At 43.1% G+C, this 20,156-nt stretch overlaps 1 protein-coding gene and 1 long non-coding RNA gene across 3 annotated transcripts in view; one reads left to right on the forward strand and one right to left on the reverse strand.

Annotated features, from left to right (window-relative positions):
- tie1 (tyrosine kinase with immunoglobulin-like and EGF-like domains 1) overlaps positions 1 to 20,156 on the forward strand; it is a 228,931-nt gene that overhangs the window by 133,657 nt on the left and 75,118 nt on the right. For both annotated transcript variants that reach the window (XM_028810856.2, XM_051932702.1), the window contains 2 exons: positions 1,163 to 1,356; positions 9,150 to 9,360. In XM_028810856.2, coding sequence (XP_028666689.2) covers positions 1,163 to 1,356; positions 9,150 to 9,360 — 405 coding nt within the window. The remainder of the gene's footprint in view (positions 1 to 1,162; positions 1,357 to 9,149; positions 9,361 to 20,156) is intronic.
- Positions 1 to 20,156, reverse strand: part of LOC127529390 (uncharacterized) — a 706,297-nt gene that overhangs the window by 89,695 nt on the left and 596,446 nt on the right. The window lies entirely within an intron of this gene.

Genomic DNA, 20,156 nt, shown 5'->3' on the forward strand with positions numbered 1-20,156 from the left:
TGGATTTCATCCTGATACCTAATTACAGTCAAGGTGCTGTTGTTTAGCCTGTAGAGGTCTGTGTGTCCCTCCATGGATATGCCTCCCCAGACCATCACTAACCCCCCACCAAACTGGTCATGCTGAGCGATGTAACAGGCAGCATAACGTTCTCCACGGCTTCTCCAGACCCTTGAACGTCTGTCACATGTCCTCAGGGTGAACCTGCTGTCATCTGTGAAAAGCACAGGGCGCCAGTGCTGGACCTGCCCATTCTGGTACTCTATGGCAAATGGCAATCGAGCTTCACGGTGCCCACTAGAGGATGTCGGGCCATCAGGCCACCCTCATGAAGTCTGTTTCTGATTGTTTGGTCAGAGACATTCACACCAGTGGCCTGCCTGCTGGAGGTCATTTTGTAGGATCTGCCAATGCTCATCCTGTTCCTCTTTGCCCAAAGGAGCAGATACCGGTGGGTCCTGCTGGTGAGTTAAGGACCTTCTACCAGGGGCCCAGTCCAGCTCTCCTAGAGTAACTGTCTGTCTCCTGGAATCTCCTCCATGCCCTTGAGACTGTGCTGGGAGACACAGCAAACCTTCTGGCAATGACACGTATTCCATCCTGGAGAAGTTGTGCTATCTGTGCCACCTCTGTAGGGTCCAGCTATGACCTCATGCTACCAGTAGTGACACTGACCATAGCCAAATACAAAACGAGTGACAAAACAGATGAGGAGGGAAAAATGCCAGTGGCCTCCCTCCAGCTGTTAAACCATTCATTCCTGTTTTGGGGGTCGTCTCATTGTTGCCCCTCTAGTGCACCAAAGCAGCTGAAACTGATGAACAAGCCCCTCTGCTACTTAACTGAGGAGATCAATAGCCCACAAGTGTCATTGACTTGATGTTATACTGTCATTCAAAAGTGGTCCTTTCATTTTATTGAGCAGTTTATAAAGAACAACAGAGAAACCTACCAGAGGGCTAGGACCCCTAAATCCCAACCCCAGCTTCCCATGGACTTTCTCCTTCAGGATGTGTGAGTGTCCGCAGCCTGAGTTGTTGGACCAAGTTTGAATCTGGTTTGGTGACAGAGAAGAATGCTTAGACACCATTCAGCAAGCCACTGTCTTTTATCTGTCTGTTCTCAAACGTTGTGTCTTTTGTATGCTTTGTATTTTGTGCAGGAACCTTAAGTTTTACCCCGACCACTCAGGGGGTGGAAGGCTTGCCAGGAGGTAGTGGCTACCAGCTGATCCTGGCCATAGTGGGTTCGGTGTCAGTCACTTGTGTCACCATACTACTGGCTCTGCTTGCACTCTTCTGCATCCGCAAGAACTTCTTCAAGCGCCGAAGGACCTTCAGCTACCAGTCGGGATCTGTACGTATAAAAGAGCTGGGCACAGCAGTGGGCACCAGGAACTTTTTTTCATTCAATCAATCATTCATTTTTTAAAGCTTATCTGAAACCGGGTTGTGGAGGTCTATACCAGGGATATACTTAACACTGTGCAACGCATGTGCTTGAAGATGCTAATGCTACACCAGCAGTGTTCTGTCTACACTTGTGCACGTACACTGTATTGCCAAAAGTATAGAGTGGTCCAGATCTAATTATGTAATTTTCATTACGCTATAACTTATGTTTATTACATAGAGAATTCACAGCACCTGCCCCGCACATAGAGATTTGACTTAAATTTTTTTTTGTTGCCAATAGATGGCAGCACCTGCCCTGCATTCCAAAATGGCGGGGAGACGGTTGTCAGTCGAACAGTTGCATAATTAGATCTGGACCACCCTCTATTGGGATGCTTGCCTTTACACACACATGAACTTTAATGACATCCCATTCTTAACACATAGGCTTTAATATGGAGTTGACCCACCCTTGGCAGCTCTAACAGCTTCAGCCCTTCTGAGAAGGCTTTCCACAAGGTGTAGGAGTGTGTTGATGGGAATTTGTGACCAGGAGAACATTTGTGAGGTCAGGCACTGATGTTGGCCAAGAAGGCCTGGCTCGCTCACAGTCTCCACTCGAATTCATCCCAAAGGTGTTCTTCTCAGGTTGAGGTCAGGGCTCTGTGCAGCCACAACTCGCTTCTCCATTTCTTCAAAGACCTTGCTTTGTGCAACAGTGTGTGCCCAGTCATGTTGCCATCCCCAAACTGTTCCCATACGGTTGGGAGCATGAAATTGTCCACAATGGCTTCGCATGCTGAAGTATTAAGAGTTCCTTTTACTGGAACTAAGGGGCCCAAGCCCAACCCCACAGCATAATCCCCCCTCCACCAAACTTTACACAACGCAGTCAGGCAAGTACCGTCCTGGCCAGCACCAAACCCAGACTGGTTCATTGGATTGCGTGATTCGTCACTCCAGAGGACACGTCTGCACTGCTCTAGATTCCAGTGGCGTGTGGTGGGCTTTACACCACTGCATTGGACGCTTTGCATTGCACTTGGTGATGTCAGGCTTGGCTGCAGCTGCTCAGCCATGGAGACCCATTCCATGAAGCTCCCTCTCTACACAGTACTGTTCTTGAGCTTTTGGAGGTCTGTAGCTGTTGACTCTGGAGAAAGTTGGCAACTTCTGCACACCTCAGCATGCGCTGTCCCCGCTCTGTGATTTTACATGGCCTACCACTTCATGGCGGAGTTGCTGTTGTTCCCAGTTGCCTCCACTTTGTTATAATACCACTAACAGTTGACCATTGTGGGAGAAGCGCTCGGTTGGCGCCAACCCGACACAGACTGGCACGTGAAAAATGAAAATAAAAGATTTATTTGTTCTTCAGCCATGGGGCATGTCTTCCCCACAGTCCCAAAACACACAATTAAAGGAAAACATCCACAAAAATCACTCTCTTCCTCCTCCACTCCTCCCAGGCAGCTTCATCATCCTCCTCCTCCTCCTCCTCCCGACTCTGGCGCCTTGAGGAGTGGCTGCAGGCTCTTCTTATAGCCCACCTAGAAGTGCTTCAGGTGATAATTAACCTAATTCAGGCTGCATTCCAGCCCACATGGGCTCGTTAAGCCGTGCAGCTCCTCCTTGTGGTGGCCATGGAGCCCAACAGGGCTGAGCCCTGAAGTCCCACACCTGTGGCCCAGATGTAACCCATGAGGGCTGCCAACACGCGCTCCGGGGGACATAGTGTGCATCCCATGGCTGCTCTCCCGGACCCAGTGTCAAAGGGGTGTCCCGGCCAGGCATGGGTCCCCGCCGTCTGCCACACCGTGGAATGTTTAGTAGCGAGGAAATGGACTTATTGCACAGGTGGCATTCTATCACGGTACCATGCTTGAATTCACTGAGCTCCTGAAAGAGACCCATTCTGTCACAAATGTTTGTAGAAGCCGAGGTGCCATGGAAGTGATTGGAACACCTGAATTCAATGATTTGAAGGAGGGGGTCCCAATACTTTTGGCAATATTGTGTACTTTAAGAAATTCTAAAGGACTCTACCAGGTGGCAGTGCAAGAAATCACACGGTAAAAAAACAACGTCCGGTTTCGCTGTGTTGTGAGTTCAAAACTCTTTGCATTCTGATGCTGTTGTGAAGGTGCGAAGAAAGATGGCAACAGCGACACAGAAGATGGTATGCGAGACCTTTAACTCTTTTAGGGCTAATTTTTTTTTTTTTGTTTCTTTTCTCCCAGGGCTGAATACTTTTCCAAAAACTAACTTTTTTTAAAAAAAGAACACAAAACAATTGTTTAACATATCAAATCCATCCATCCATCCATTTTCCACCCCGCTGAATCCGAACACAGGGGTCTGCTGGAGCCAATCCCAGCCAACACAGGGCACAAGGCAGGAACCAATCCTGGGCAGGGTGCCAACCCACCGCAGGACACACACAAACACACCCACACACCAAGCACACACTAGGGCCAATTTAGAATCGCCAATCCACCTAACCTGCATGTCTTTGGACTGTGGGAGGAAACCGGTGCGCCCGGAGGAAATCCACGCAGACACAGGGAGAACATGTAAACTCCACACAGGGAGGACCCGGGAAGCGAACCCGGGTCTCCTAACTGCGAGGCAGCAGCGCTACCACTGCGCCACCGTGCCGCCCCCACATATCAAATCAACAAAAAATATTTATTTTTAACTAGTATAACTGTTTTGCATTTTGTATGAGCCTGCATACTATATAATTTAACATATTATTATTTCACATACTGTACATGTTACAAAGCAAAGTCCTGCAAAATATGATAACGCTCAAAGCAGCCAATTGCATGCATTGCCACGTTGCACTGCTTACAATATGTGTTGCACTGGTGCTTCTTTTTCAGTTGTCTGTTGCTGCACACAACACAGTCAGGTTTGTACTTTTTGTCCTCATATGTTGCAGGAAAGTGGCACTCAGTCAGCCTGTGTGGCATTGCTCTTTGTGATGGCCTTCCTCGTTTTGCCAAAGGCACTCCAACATTCTCTACCAGCAAGCTGTCAACCACCTTCTTGCGGAAATCTGCCGCAGTCATAGTGCTGTCACTGTTTGCCTGCTTGAATAATATATATCCATTTGTGAGTGCAATCTCACGCATGCAATGGTACACAGTGTGGTACCACTTGGTGGACTTATGGCTGTAAGCATACGACCCCAGCATCTGATCCAGTCGATCAACTCCAGCCGTTTTACAGTTGTACTCCTCAAGTGCAACGGGCTTGTCCAGCTTCCTGCCTTCTGGGTTTCCCTTTGAACGAATAACTTTCTCACATAAATTGTTGGTGTGAACTGTAGTAAGACAAGTCACCTGTTTGACATCATGCCATGCCAATGCCACAAAGTTATCCACCCGCATGAAAACAGGATTGTCACCTCTTTTCATCTTCAGCCTGCCTGGCTTTAACTGTGAAGGCCTGTGTCTCCTGTTCACCCTCACTGTGCCACAAGCTCCAATTCCCCTGCTCTGTAGCTCCATGAACAATTCTGGTGATGTATAAAAATTGTCCATGTACACAACATGACCCAAATATTCATAGCCCTGAAGGAGCTCCAGCACAACCTGACTTGTCAAGGGACAGTTCTCTCTTTGAAAAGAATACTTTCCAGTATAAGTAATTACTTTCAGGCAGAAACCAGTGTTTGCTTCTGCCAGTACAAAATCCTTTATGTCATACTTTGTGGGCTTGCCTGGCATATATTGGCGGAAAAAAAGCCGTCCCTTATATTTTATCATTGATTCATCCACAGACAAATCACGGTCAGGCTGATAAAAATGTTTATATGTTGGCTCCACTATGTCAAGCAGGGGCTGAACTTTTCACATGGGGTTATATCCTGGCTCACCCCTTGGGATTTGCTTCCGGTTATCACAGAAGTGAATGAAGCTTTGATCACGCGGCATAACCTGTATAAAGCCAGCAGAGGACAAAGCACATTTGGACCAATGCTCTCTGAAATTATATCGCCAGTCTAGTCCCATCTCTATCTGCAGTGCCACAAAGCCCTTCATCTCGTCTTTTGTTGTGGGTTTCCACTTCGAAAAACGAGAATGCGGAGCAAGTGCATCTCGCGATTCAAAAAATTGCTCTGCATACCTGTTTGTCTCATCTGATATCAGCTGAAAAACTGCCTCAGGAAAAAACAGATTGAAATAGTCCCGCGGCTTGTAATCTGTTGTGTCCAGCAGCAAGCTGTGCCTTCTTGTGAAGTCCGGTAGCCAGTTCGGCTCCCACGGGTCAATTTCTGGGTATTCCTCCCACACGAATACCGTGCATCGGCAGTGCGAATGCGCTCAGCTGCCAGCCAAGAAGCTGGGGGTGGCATCGGCTGGTCTCCGATCGGCTCAAGCCGGCTCCTCAATCTCTTGCTCGATCTCCTGATCACTGTCAATGAAATCCGACTCTGAAAAATCAGAGTCCGACTCTGCCGAGTATTTTTTTTTCTGCACTCGCTTTGCTCCCTCGTGAGATGTTGATGCCATCTTGTCTTTGTTTGCATTTGTTTACATATCGCAACTCACGCACACACAAGGATCAGTTGCTGAGTCAATGAGTCTAACATTCCTCCAAGCAGAGAGGGAATGCCTGTGACGTGACAGTAAGTTTTGTCGCCAATAACAGCTGATTGTCACCCTCTATCACTGGATGTCGACTTCTGTCGACATTCACCCCCAACCCCTCCTGTCGACAAAAGTCGACATCTGCCCTAAAAGAGTTAAATGTACGGCATCATTACAATGTGTGATGCTCATACTCCCTATGCGAGAAATGGATGAAGCAAAGTACCACAAATACCTTTGTGTTTCATATTTTTGCTGGTACTGCAACTTGCGCATGAATATTGAGAGATGTCCTTGACTTTCTATCCAGAAAGGAAAGGCTTGGAGACAAAGTAAATGCAGATAGTCTTAATTTTATATAGCACCTTGCAATAGGTAGTGTTGTGCTGTAGATGGGAAAAAGCACGCCACAAGGGTAAAAGGAAGATAAATGGAAGTCGTAAGCAAGCCAAACTGATTTCTGTGAAGTTGGAAACCTAATTAAAACGAAAACCTAAAGTTGTAATCAGTACTCAAAACTGCTGGCCTGAACTGTCTAACTGGTATTGGCTGATAAATTTAATAAATCAGGGCATTGTAACTCACCTCAACTCATTCTCTTAAGAGCTCTTTGCTAGGTATGATTGATTTTGTTCCTTTGTCCTATTAAACTTTTCCCCAAAAAGCCCCCAGACTGATGTTATTCGATGATGTTGGCCTCTTTTTTTTTTTGGAAAAAAAGCATCTGATAAGCAAATAAAGGTTAAATGTATCATTCCAAAAAGGGTGAACAGACCTACAAATAACACAGGTTAGACAAATACTTCACAAGAGGCCTCATCCCAAGCAGCCTGGCCCCAAACTCAAAACTACAGTTTTCAAGGCCTGCACAGGCTCAAAATGGGGCTCAGGCTTACCAACATTCAAAAATGTTATGTTAAATGTTCAACATACACATTCAAGGAAGAGGGAAATGGGCATAAATGGACAATGCAAAACAATGATCTTTAAATTCAAAGTTTTTTATTACATAATCAAAAATGAGAGGCATAACAAGAATTAAAAAAGGGAAATAAAAGCTACCAAAAATCAGAATCGGAAACCTTAAAGACAGAAGGAAGAAATTAAGTGACCAGAAAAATCTAATACCAGACCTCACCGTTATCATCCACCTCCGATGGACCTTCAGCCAGAAATACAAAGGCTGACTCCATATTGTAGAGCCTGATAAAAGTTTGCCAAAGTAACCCTATGCGGTTCTGTCGACTGTTTGAGGGATCGGAGATCACAGCTCTTTAGCTTAGGCTTGTGCCCCTTGCCCTTTACGCAACTGAAATTCCTCCAGATTCCTTGAATCATTTAATGATATTATGCACTGTAGAGGGAGAAATATGAAAATCCCTTCCAATCCTTCTTGTTTTTAAACATTTCAATCATTTTCTCCTGCATTTCTTGACATACTGGAGATCCTCTGCCCATCTTTACTCCTCAGAGACTCAGCCTTTTGTGGATTCCAAATCCATATTACAATCACCTGTTGACATCACCGGTTTGAAATCACATCATTATTTCATTATTTTACCTCATTACGGGCCCTAATTTACCCCCCTGTCACAACTTCCTTTGGAATTTGTTGCAGGCCTAAAATGCAGGAATGGATGGATATTAACAAATACAATGAAGCTGACCAGACAAAACATGAACTATCTTGAGTTCATACTAAGGTTATTATAGTTTTGCCTTTTTATATTAGTTTTTATTGCTATATTTTTTTCTGACCTTACTTGGAAACTCAGTTTAGTTTTAGTTTTCCTTTATTGTGTATTTTTAGTTTTAATTTAGTTATTATTTTACAAAGACATTTCCAGTTTATTTTTATATATGTTAGTTTCAGTTTTAGTTTTAGTAATTATGGTACGGTTAAAGAGCTACTCAGGAGTTTAGTTTTTGTGTCACAATGAGACAGAACTGTATATTTAACGGGTTTGGATATAATATGAGTGTAATGTTAGTGGAAGTTTACTACACTACATGACACAGTTTACTATTTGGTTTTGTTTTTGTCTGATAAAAACAAGGATGATAAAATCAGGCACTGAATATGAACAATCTTACACAGTTCTATCATTTTTTTACTATTTTCCTTTTGTTGGCCAGAATGGGCCAATTTGTAATGATATTTTGGTGAATTTTAAGATGTGAAGGTTTTTTACTCTAAATGTCCACAGCACACAACATATCCTGCTCCAAGACAATGTGCTTATAATGAATGCCTTAAATACTGCATTCTAAAATCTCAAATACTGGGCTTTGTTATTTTCTACCAGCCATATTGATCTCTGATTCCATCTCAGGCACAAACAATTTATAAACAGAATTTTGCCACCTGCAGGCCTGAAAAGATATCAAAAATTAGAAAACAGAATCTACTGTGTGCTGACAGGTGTGATCATGAAAATCACAGGGGCTTAAGAAGAACAGGGGTCTTAGGCTTGCATCATTGTGCAGACCCCACCTAGCTGTATTGAGGGAAATAAAGAAAATCAAGCATGTAGGGCCAAGGTTAAGGGCAGTGAGACTTGAATAGCCCATCATCAGAACAGTAAACTCATAATGAATATGTGCAGGCGGCTGGTGGTGGATGACTTTCAGTTTTAGAGTTAAACGTCATCAGGGTTAAAAACTAACAGCAAGAATATTCATTTAAAAACGAAAACTAAAGTTATTTTAGTAAATTACTTTATTTCAGTTAGTCCTTCCATCTACGTTAATAGTTTTGTTTAGTCTTAGTTATTCATTTCAGTTTTGTTAATTATTTTATTTTAGTTTACAAAAATGTTTTTTTTAATAATAGTTTCATTTTTGATTTTAGTTTCATTAACTATAATAACCTTGGTTACCTTGGTATAATAACCCTGCCATGAAATGAAAGTCAAAGTCAATTTAAGAATCACTGTTTTTTTTTTTTTAATTTGCATTTTCCTTATTTTCTGATTTGAGATTGTAAGTAATGGTGATTCTTTCAGTCAGCCAGGGAGTCACAGGAACTCACCATTCACCACTCAGTTCTCTGCTATCATAACATATGAAATGTGTGCCTAACTCTGATCCCATCACGAGGCTACTGATAAGTATGACAATTAAAATGTGAAAAAATGTATTTTCTGTACACCTGCAGGGAGAGGAGACCATCTTGGAGTTCAACTCTGGCACCCTGACACTGACCCGTCGGCAGAAAACACAGTCGGAGCCCCTTTCCTATCCCATCCTGGAGTGGGAGGACATCAAGTTTGAAGACGTCATTGGAGAGGGCAACTTCGGCCAAGTCATCAAAGCCATGATTAAGAAAGATGGCAGCAAAGTGAGCGCTGCTGTTAAAATGTTAAAAGGTAAGGTTGAACAGGGGGTGGGGTGGTGAGGCCATTGCAGTTTTTTTTTTTTTTTTGTCATTGCACATTGTATTTGATGATTGACTACAGTGACCTTAGGGAGAAAGGATCCCAGCTAAGCCAGAATGAGTGACATTTATGCATGAAGGGCCACGTGTGTTCGGGGCATAGCACCACCAAATGTTGGACAAAAGACATAAATATTAAGCTACCCTCAGCAATGTAACTTATCAGTGAAATGTTTACAAGGACCCTCAGGTTTGTCTTCTGATTTTTTTTTCTCCAAACTTCCCTCTCATGCTCAATGCAATCACCTACAGCGCCTTCAGTAGGCATTGAGATTCTTCTATCTTCTGTTCTTACATTATATTCAGTTGCAGCCTTGTGATAAAACCATTTAAATTCTTCTTTTCCCTCATCAAGCAACACTCAGTACTCCCGGATGACAAAGTGAAAACAGGTTTTTAGAAAGGATTGCAAATTTATTAAAAATAAAAATCTGAAAAATCCCATTGACCCAAGCAATCAGACATTTTACTCATCCCCCTGGCAGCCATTCCACCCAGGAGTCTTCTTGAGTTTGACACAACAAGCTTCACACACCTGAATTTGGGAATGATCTGCCATTCTTCTCTGCAGATCCTCTCATACTTTTGTCAGGTTTGGATGGAGACCATCGTTGGACAGCTATTTTCAGGTCTCTTAATCCATTGGGATTAAGTCCATCTTTGGCTGGGCAACTCAAGAACATTCAAATAGTTGTTCCTAAGAAATTACCGGCCTGAAGTCTTCTTGGGCTTGACGTGGCAAATTTCACACACCTGGATCTGGGGATTTTCTGCCATTCTCTTCCACAGATCCTCTCAGACTTTATCAGGTTGGATGGAGGTCATAGGTGGACAGCCATTTTCGGGTTTCTCCACAGATGATCGATTGGATTCAAGTGTAGACCCTGACTGGGCACTCAAGGACATTCACAATGCTGTCGTTAGCCGCTCCTGTGTTGTCTTTGCTATGTCCTCTTGGAAGGTGAACCTGTACAGTCTGAGATCCAGAGTGCTCTGGGGCAGGTTTTCATTTAGGATGTTGCTCCTTTAAGCTTTCCCTCAACCAGTCCTTGATGTTGCCACTGCCATGCATCACCATCAGGATGGTATTGAAGAGGTGATGAGTGCTGCCTGGTTTCCTTCAGCCATGATGCTAAGCTTGGTTTCATCAGACCACGGAATCCTGTTTCTCACAGTCTGAGAGTCCTTTAGGTGCCTTTTTGCAAACTCCAAGTGGGCTTCCATGTGTCGTCTGCCAATATTGACATAAAGCCCAAATTAGAGGAGTGCTGCAGAGACAGTGAAGAGTGTAAGAGTGATCATCAGATTTTTGGTCATCTCTCCTAGCAGGGCACCCTGATTGCTCAGTTTGGCTGGGAAATCATGTTCAAGATGTTCAAAGCTTATTCCATTTAAGAGCTATGAAGGCCTCTGTGGTGTTGGGAACCTTCAATCCTGCACAAATGTTTTGTAGCCTTCCCCAGAATCCTGCTGCGTTGACACAATCCCGTCTCTGAGCTCTGCAGGGAATTCCTTCGACCTCACGCTTGGTGTTTTTACTCACCCATGGGACCTTCTACAGACAGCTATATGACTTTACTGATCACGTCCAGTCAACTGAATTGACCACAGGTGGATTCTAAACAAGGTGTAGAAACATCTCGATGATGATCAATAGAAGGGGGTGCACCTGGGACAATTTTCAAGTGTCAAAGCAAAAGATCTATATACCTGTGTCCATGTGGTAGTTCAGTTTTTATTTAATTTTTAATTCATTGCAAAAAAAAATGTCCTAAAATCCTGTTTTCACATTGTCCTTCTGGGGTATTCCTTCTGTAGTTTTTTTGTTTTTTTTTTTTTTCATATTTCGGAGGTTCTGTATTTTTTGCGCTGGTTTTCTGCCATTCTCAAGGCCCTCAACCTGCAATCACTCCGTCCGGGGTGTGACGTTAATCTGCATCCACCCCTGCAAGCGGGTCCTCCATGTTGCAGGGAATACTTCTCACGTGCAGTGGAAAAACCTAGTAACTGCCATTTTAGTGAAAATTTAGGGTTTTTTTTAGTTTTTGCATTTACTAAGTCTTTCCTGCTGTTATAAGGTAATGGTGAAGGCCAAATATGTCTTCATTCTGGTCAGAGCATGATGGAAGAAGCTCGTATGTACACAGCATGTTACATACTGCTGGACAAAAACCTAGCAACTCCACAGACCAATGAGGAAAGGCCGCCTTCCAATGAAAACGTCAGATTACAATCACATGATTTAAATGGCAGGAGCTCGTTGATTCGTGGAAAAAAAATGATATTGTGTACGTGAAGTTCTGGAAAAAATTAAATCTATAGATCGTTAATTATAGGGGCAACATCATTTTCTCAGTTTGTCGAAAATTTGAAAAATGTGACATGCTGGGTTTTTCCATAGTTGGTGAGACTTGTGGGTTGATGGCAGGATTGGCACTCCAGCCATTGTAAAAAATAATAATAATAATAATTCATTACATTTATAAAATCTCAGACTGTTCCATTCCATTCAAAGTAGTGTGGTGCTGAGGTGTCACCCATTGCACGGCTGCCCTCGGGGCCTAATTTGGGATCCTGGGGTGGTTCATCGTGTGGTGGGTGCAGCAACACACTGTAACAGTGCAGACTCCCAAACTCTCTGATTTCATTAGAACAATCCAGCCGAGAACAGGCCATTCAAGCCCAGCAAACCTTGCCAGTCCTATCCACTTAATTCCTCCAAAATAACTTCAAGTCGAGTTTTGGATGACCTACTGTCCACCATATCACTTGGTCTCTTATTCCATGTGCTATGGTTCTCTCTGTGAAGAAAACCCTTCCCAAGTTTCCAATGGTATCCCCTTGTTCTTGAATAATTCATTTGAACTCTTTCAGAGTGGATGTCGACTTTTATCAACATGAGGGGTTGACGGCGGTAATAGACTGAAAACGGTGACAAAGTCCGAGATTATATTTTAGTTTGACTCTCTTTGCTAGAAGGGAAATTATCTTTGTTAGTCTGGCCAAAATGACCTACTCTCACGTGAGTAGTGAAGAGCAATCAATGGCAAAAATGGCATCGACAGCTGGCGACAGAACGAAGCAAACGCACAATGCAAAATTCTCCGTGGACAACATTTTGCACATTATCACTGAATTAGACTCTGATTTTGACGTAAGTTGAGATCAAAAACAAATGTGAGGTACTGGCATCAGCTTCTCGGCCCCCAGAGGATTGTGATGCTGACCCACCTGCGAGGACTGCCACTTACAATGACAAGAAGTACAAACTGGATTGCGTTGCACTGCAACCGCGACCACTGCTACCGCCTGCACCCCCAAACATGTGAAGAAAGCCTGCCAGTCATCATGCCACCCGTGAGCGGCTCGAGCCACAAGAGACAGAGAACTGGCGGCCATAGTACGCAGCAACAGATGTTTTATGTTGATATATCTGGGAAACCATTGCTTTGGGTGCTTTACGGAAAACTGCATTTTTCGGAAAAATGATTCTGCCCTCAAAGAGTTAAAGTCACCGTCTCGGTCCACAGGACTAATTCCCTTCATAATTTTAAACACTTCAGTCAGGTCTCCCCTTAATCTACTTTAAGGGCTCAGCTCTTTAAATCTTTCCTTATCACTCACCCCCTGTAGCCCCTGAATCAGCCTTCTCTGGTCTTTTTCTAGTGCTGCTATGTTCCTTTTTGTAGCCTGGAGACCAAAACTGTACCCAGGACACCAGATGAGGCCTCACCAGTGCATATTGGCGACTGCATTTGATATTTTAAAGGCATTGCCTTCTGTATCTTTTGTGTTCCTCTGACCTTTAAATCTTTTTCCTTATAAAATTTCATCATTTGCCCTTTCTGTGGCTAGCTGGGGGTTGACAGCTTTCCCCCTCTAGTGGCAGTTTTAAGTCATGTTTGGGACTCATTGTGCTCTGCACTATGAATTGTTTTAACTTTCTTTAAATGCTGCTCGAAAATGCATGTTGAGGGTAGAAATGGACTGTCAGTCAGTCAATTTCCTAACCCACCTGGTCCTGAACAGGGCCGCGGGGGTCTGCTGGAGCCTTACCCATCTAGCATAGGGAGCAAGGTGAATAACAAACCCTGAACAGGGCGCCTAGACCAGAGAAATGGATTGTTCAGGTTTTAAAACATCCATAGAGAAGAAGAAAAAAAGGCCAGAAGGCAAACAAAATAAAGGGAGATATAAAGGAAAAACTATACAGAATTTATATCAAAACAAATGAGTTTTTTTCTAGGGACAAGGACAAGGATCAGTTTGTTGTGTTTCTGCGAAACGTGGCTAAATAACACCATCCCAGATGCCAACGTGGAGCTATCCGGGTTTAGCACAGTTAGAGCGGACAGAGATGCAAGTACCTGTGGTAAGCACAAAGGAGGAGGACTCGCTCTCTATGTTAATACACGGTGGTGTCACTCTGGACATGTTAACGTCAAATCTCCACTTGCTGCAGGGATATCGAACTGTTGGCCGTAAGTTTACGTCCCTACTATTTGCCCAGAGAGTTTGGACATGTCATTGTTGTTATTGTATACATTCCTCTTCGGGCAGACGTGGAGTCAGCGAGTGACATCATCCATTCCGCTGTTGCTAAGTTACAAACGCAGCACCCCGAGGCACTTGTGCTAATCGCTGGAGACTTTAACCATGTGACGCTGGACAAAACATTGCCTGCATTCTCCCAGTATGTGGACTGTAACACCCGGGGAAATAAGACTATTGATTTACTGTATGCAAACGTTAAAGACGCATACAGCGCCACCCCGCTGCCTGCGCTTGGGAAAGGAGATCATAACCTGGTTCAGCTTCAGCCTCACTATAAACCAAAAGTTAGAGTCCTACCTGTAACCACATGATCATTCAGGAAGTGGACCCTGGAGGCTGAGAATACTCTGAGAGAACTTTTTGGAACTACAGACTGGGATATCCTGCAGGGATCTCATAATGAGAACATTGAGGAAGTTGTTGACTGCACTACTGACTACATCAACTTCTGTATGGACATTGTAGTTCCAGTAAGAACTGTACGCTGCTATGCTAACAACAAGCCATGGATTACAAGTGACATCAAGGGCCTTTTGAATCAGAAGAAAAGGGCTTTTAAAGACGGTGATCAGCATGAGCTCAAGCGCGTGCAGAAGGAACTCCGAGTCCAACTCAGGGCGGCGAAGGAGCAGTACAGGAGAAAGCTGGAGCAGAAGTTGCAGAATAACAGCATGAAGGAAGTGTGGGATGGGATGAAGATCATCACTGGCTGCAGCTCGAAGCGGGGTACCACCATTGAGAGAGACGTGAAGAGAGCAAACCAAATGAACAACTTTTTTAACAGGTTTGACCACCCTAACCCACTCTCACTCTCACCTCGGAGTACCGCACCCTCCACACATCCTTCTGCTGATACCAGCATAGGAAAAACATCCCCACCCATAATAACAACAGCGCAAGTGAGCAGAGAGCTGAGGAGACTTCGTGCCAGCAAAGCAGCGGGTCCAGATGGAGTATCGCCAAGACTGCTGAAGGTCTGTGCATCGGAGCTGGGGGGTCCTCTACAGTGCATCTTCAACCTGAGCCTGGAACAGGGGAGAGTCCCGAGGCTTTGGAAAACATCTTGTATCACCCCAGTCCCAAAGGTATCACGTCCTAGTGAGCTGAATGACTTTCGGCCTGTTGCTCTGACATCACATGTGATGAAGACCATGGAGAGGCTGCTGCTTCACCACCTGAGGCCACAGGTTCAACACGCCCTTGACCCTCTGCAGTTTGCATATCAGGAGAAGGTGGGAGCGGAAGATGCCATCATCTATATGCTACACCGATCCCTCTCTCACTTGGACAGAGGCAGTGGTGCTGTAAGAATTATGTTTCTAGACTTCTCTAGCGCCTTCAACACAATCCAACCTCTGCTCCTTAGGGCCAAGCTGACAGAGATGGGATTAGATTCATACCTAGTGGCATGGATCGTGGACTATCTTAAAGACAGACCTCAGTATGTGCGTCTTGGGAACTGCACATCTGACATTGTGGTCAGCAACACAGGAGCACCACAAGGGACTGTACTTTCTCCGGTCCTGTTCAGCCTATATACATCGGACTTCCAATACAACTCGGAGTCCTGCCATGTGCAAAAGTTCGCTGATGACACTGCTATCGTGGGCTGTATCAGGAATGGGCTGGAGGAGGAGTATAGGGACCTAATCAATGACTTTGTTAAATGGTCCGACTCAAACCACCTACACCTGAACACCAGCAAAACCAAGGAGCTGGTGGTGGATTTTAGGAGGCCCAGACCCCTCATAGACCCAGTGATCATCAAAGGTGAATGTGTGCAGATGGTGCAGACCTATAAATATCTGGGAGTGCAGCTGGATGATAAATTAGACTGGACTGCCAATACTGATGCGCTGTGCAAGAAAGGACAAAGCCGGTTATACTTCCTTAGAAGGCTGGCTTCCTTCAACATCTGCAATAAGATACTGCAGATGTTCTATCAAACAGTTGTGGCGAGCGCCCTCTTCTACGCAGTGGTGTGCTGGGGAGGCAGCATTAAGAGGAAAGACGCCTCACGCCTGGACAAACTGGTGAGGAAGGCAGGCTCTATTGTTGGCATGGAGCTGGACAGTTTAACATCTGTGGCAGAGCGAAGGGCGCTCAGCAGGCTCCTATCAATTATGGAGAATCCACTGCATCCACTAAATAATGTCATCTCCAGACAGAAGAGCAGCTTCAGCAACAGACTGCTGTCACTGTCCTGCTCCACAGACAGATTGAGGAGATCGTTCCTCCCCCAAACTATGCGACTCTTTAATTCCACCAGGGGGGGTAAACGTTAATATTTAACATTATACATAGTTATTGTCTGTTTTTTTCACCTGTATTATTATCATTCTTTAATTTAATATTATTTATTGTATCAGTATGCTGCTGCTGAAGAATGTGAATTTCCCATCGGGATTAATAAAGTATCTATCTATCTATCTATCTATCTATCTATCTATCTATCTATCTATCTATCTATCTATCTATCTATCTATCTATCTATCTATCTATCTATCTATCTATCTATCTATCTATCTATCCTCAGAGGGCTCCTCAAGAATACTCTGGGAAACCCTATAGGCCTTCTTAAGAGGACAGATTATCTCATGTCTTTCCCACAGAAATAAATTAGAAACCAAGAAAGTATCAGAGCTAACCAGCGAAATTATTAGAATAGATCAAGAACATGCCAGGTGTCCAAGTGAAGCTCTTCATAGGAAAAGACAGGCTCTGCAATCAGAGCTCAACCTCTTAACAACTAAAGAAACTGAACACCTCATTTTAAAATCAAGACATCATTACTATGAACATGGAGAGAAAGCTAATAAGCTCTTAGCTCAACAAATCCACAAGCAAGAAGTTTGCAATACAATCCCAGCAATTACCAATACAAATGGAGACAAAATCATTGATCATGAAAACATAATGCACACATTTAGAGACTACTGTAAGTCTTTATATTCTACAGAGTTTAAAGAAGACAACACACAATCTAATGTACTTTTTGGATGCATTACAGATACCACAAATAGATACCCTTAGTGCAGAGGAATTGGATAAACCTTTGGCACTATCAGAATTACTAGATGCTATAAAGTCACTTAAGAGTGGGAAAGCACCAGGCCCTGAAGGCTACCCTGCTGAATTTTATAAGAAATTGTCCACTCAGCTAGCTCCCCTTTTATTAGCAACATTCACAGAAGCTAGAGATAATAAAATTCTACCTCAAACGTTTCACTAAGCATTAATCACCACCTTTCCTAAACCAAAGAAGGACTTATTACAATGTGCATCATACAGACCAATTTCACTTCTGAATAATGATGTTAAGATACTCTCCAAAGTCCTAGCTAGAAGGATGGAGAAAATGCTGCCTTCAGTAATATCACAAGATTAAACTGAATTTTTTAAAGGCCGACACTCAGCTTCCAATCTTCGACGCCTGTTTGATGTAATATATTCACCCACAAAGTCAAACACCCCAGAGATATTATTATCATTGGATGCAGGAAAAGAAGCATTTGATATGATTGAATGGAACTTCATTTTCACTACATTGGAGAAATTTGGCCCGAACATTTGTGCATGGATCAAACTACCGTATACCAATCCAGAAGCTTCAGTTTGTATTAACAACATTTGTTCAGACTACTTTAAACTAGAACGTGGTACCAGACAAGGATGCCCCTTGTCACCACTGCTTTTTGCAATCACCATTGAGCCATTGGCAGTTCACTGTCGAAATCCTTATCAGATAAAGGGGATTATCAGAGAAGGACTTGAATATAAAGTTTCTCTCTATGCAGATGATATTGTACTGTATATATCCATCCATCCATCCATTTTCCAACCCGCTGAATCCAAACACAGGGTCACGGGGGTCTGCTGGAGCCAATCCCAGCCAACACAGGGCACAAGGCAGGAAACAATCCTGGGCAGGGTGCCAACCCACCGCAGGAACTGTATATATCAGATCCACAAAATACTGTGCCTGCAGTCCTAATAGCACTTACAGAATTTCAAAAGATCTCTGGTCTCAGAATCAATTTGAATAAAAGTGTGCTCTTCCCATTGAGTTCTCAAGCATGCAATATTAGATTGGACACCCTATCTTTTACCATTGCAGATCAGTTTAAATACCTAGGGGTAAATATCACAAGTAAACATAATGCTTTTTATCAACAAAATTTCGCCGTCTGTATGGAAAAAATGAAGCAAGACTTGCATAGATGGTCAACCCTTCATCTCACTTTAGCTGGAAGAGTTAACATTGTTTAGATGAATATCCTTCCTAAGCTTCTCTTTTTATTTCAAAACATTCCAATTTACATCAATAAATCATTTTTAAGCAATTAGATTCAACCATAACCTCATTTATTAGGAATTCAAAACCTCCACGTATCCAAAGAACGACACTACAAAGACCTAAGGCAGAAGGTGGCATGGCACTACCTAACCTTTAGTTTTATTACTGGGCAGCAAACATACAAGTTATAAAAACCTGGACATTGACACAAATAAATGAACATACACAGGCTTGGTCTGCAAAAGAAATAAAATCCTGCAGCAGTTCTTTATATTCCCTGCTTTGTGCCCCTATTAATGGAAGTTATCGCTGATATACTAACAACCCAATTGTGCTTCACTCACTTAGAATATGGAACCAATGTAGGAAGCATTTTAAGAAAGAGACACTTTTATCTGTGGCACCTCTGCATAAGAACCACCTTTTTCAACCCTCTCAAACATATGCAGTGTTTAATATCTGCAAAACAATTGGGATTAAATCACTTAGAGATCTGTACATAGACGACGTCTTTGCATCCTACGAACAATTACATTCCAAATTTAACTTTCCAGCAACACATTCCTTTCACTATCTTCAAATTAGAAACTTTGTTAAACAGAACCTGCCCGATTTTCCTCATCTCCCACCTCCCTCTATGATGGATAAAATATTGCTCAGTCTCGAGGACTCGGACAGCATTTCCGTAATAAATAAAACCATTTTACAGTCCCTCCCTTTCAAAGATCCAAGAGGACAATGGGAAAAGGATCTTTCCCTCAACATATCAGAAAAGAAGTGGAAGGTAACAATGCAGAGAATTCATTCGAGCTCCATATGAGCAAAGCATACAACTACTCAACTCAAAATTATATATCGAGCACATCTGTCTTGCTTAAAACTGTCCAAAATGTTTCCAGGGTGAGATCCAAAATGCAAACGTTGCAATCAAGCTCCAGCCTCACTGGGCCACATGTTTTGGGCTGCGTGCCAAACATCATTCTGGACAAAAATCTTTAAATGCCTTTCAGACAGCGTTGGTGTCCCAATCCCTCCTAACCCATTAACAGCTGTGTTTGGTGGGCTCACAGAGGGGCTTAAAATGGAGAAGGACAAACAAACTGTGATCGCCTTCACTACACTATTGGCATGCAAACTTATCTTGCTAAACTGGAAGAATCTTAACTCTAATATTTTAAGTCAGTGGGTAACTGATGTTTTATATTATTTGAAATTGGAAAAAATCTAATTCTCATTTACAGGATCCGTGCAGAACTTTTTAAAACCTGGCAGGATCTAATCAATAATATTTTAGATTAAGCTCTTAAAGCACTGAGGAAGCAGATTCCCACCCCATTTGTTTTTCTTCTCCATTTATCTTTATCTGCTTATTAAACTCATCAATTTATTTATTTTTACTAGCTTTAAGATTTACTCTGCTGGCCATGCTCTCTTTCTCAGGGGTGGGGGTTGATTTGTTTTCTATCCTATTTTTGTAAAAATTGATCAATTTGTATGAAAGATTACAATAAAATCAATAAAATTTTTAAAAAAAGGAAACACTGAACCAGATCACAACAGGTGGTCAACTTCTTTCTCTCTGTCTCTCTCCCTGTTATGATTGATTATTTTTTTTACACGTTTTTCTGCACATATTTCACTGTTTGGTGTGTATTTATACATTTTTGGGGTGCTGGAATGTGCTTCTCAGATCTTTACAGTTTTTTCCTGTCTTTTTCTAACCCCACCATTTGGTGAGTCCCATTGTTAGGACACACTCTTGGTTGCTGGGTCTGCACCCTCAGAGGTTATTGACACGATGGACTAATTTCTTAATCTTTCTCCTGGTCACCTCCAGTATTCTCAGTTTGCATCATTTCGACAAACTAAACTTTTGG

The sequence above is a fragment of the Erpetoichthys calabaricus genome, chromosome 10, assembly GCF_900747795.2.
Source record: "Erpetoichthys calabaricus chromosome 10, fErpCal1.3, whole genome shotgun sequence".
Classification (NCBI taxonomy): domain Eukaryota; kingdom Metazoa; phylum Chordata; class Cladistia; order Polypteriformes; family Polypteridae; genus Erpetoichthys; species Erpetoichthys calabaricus.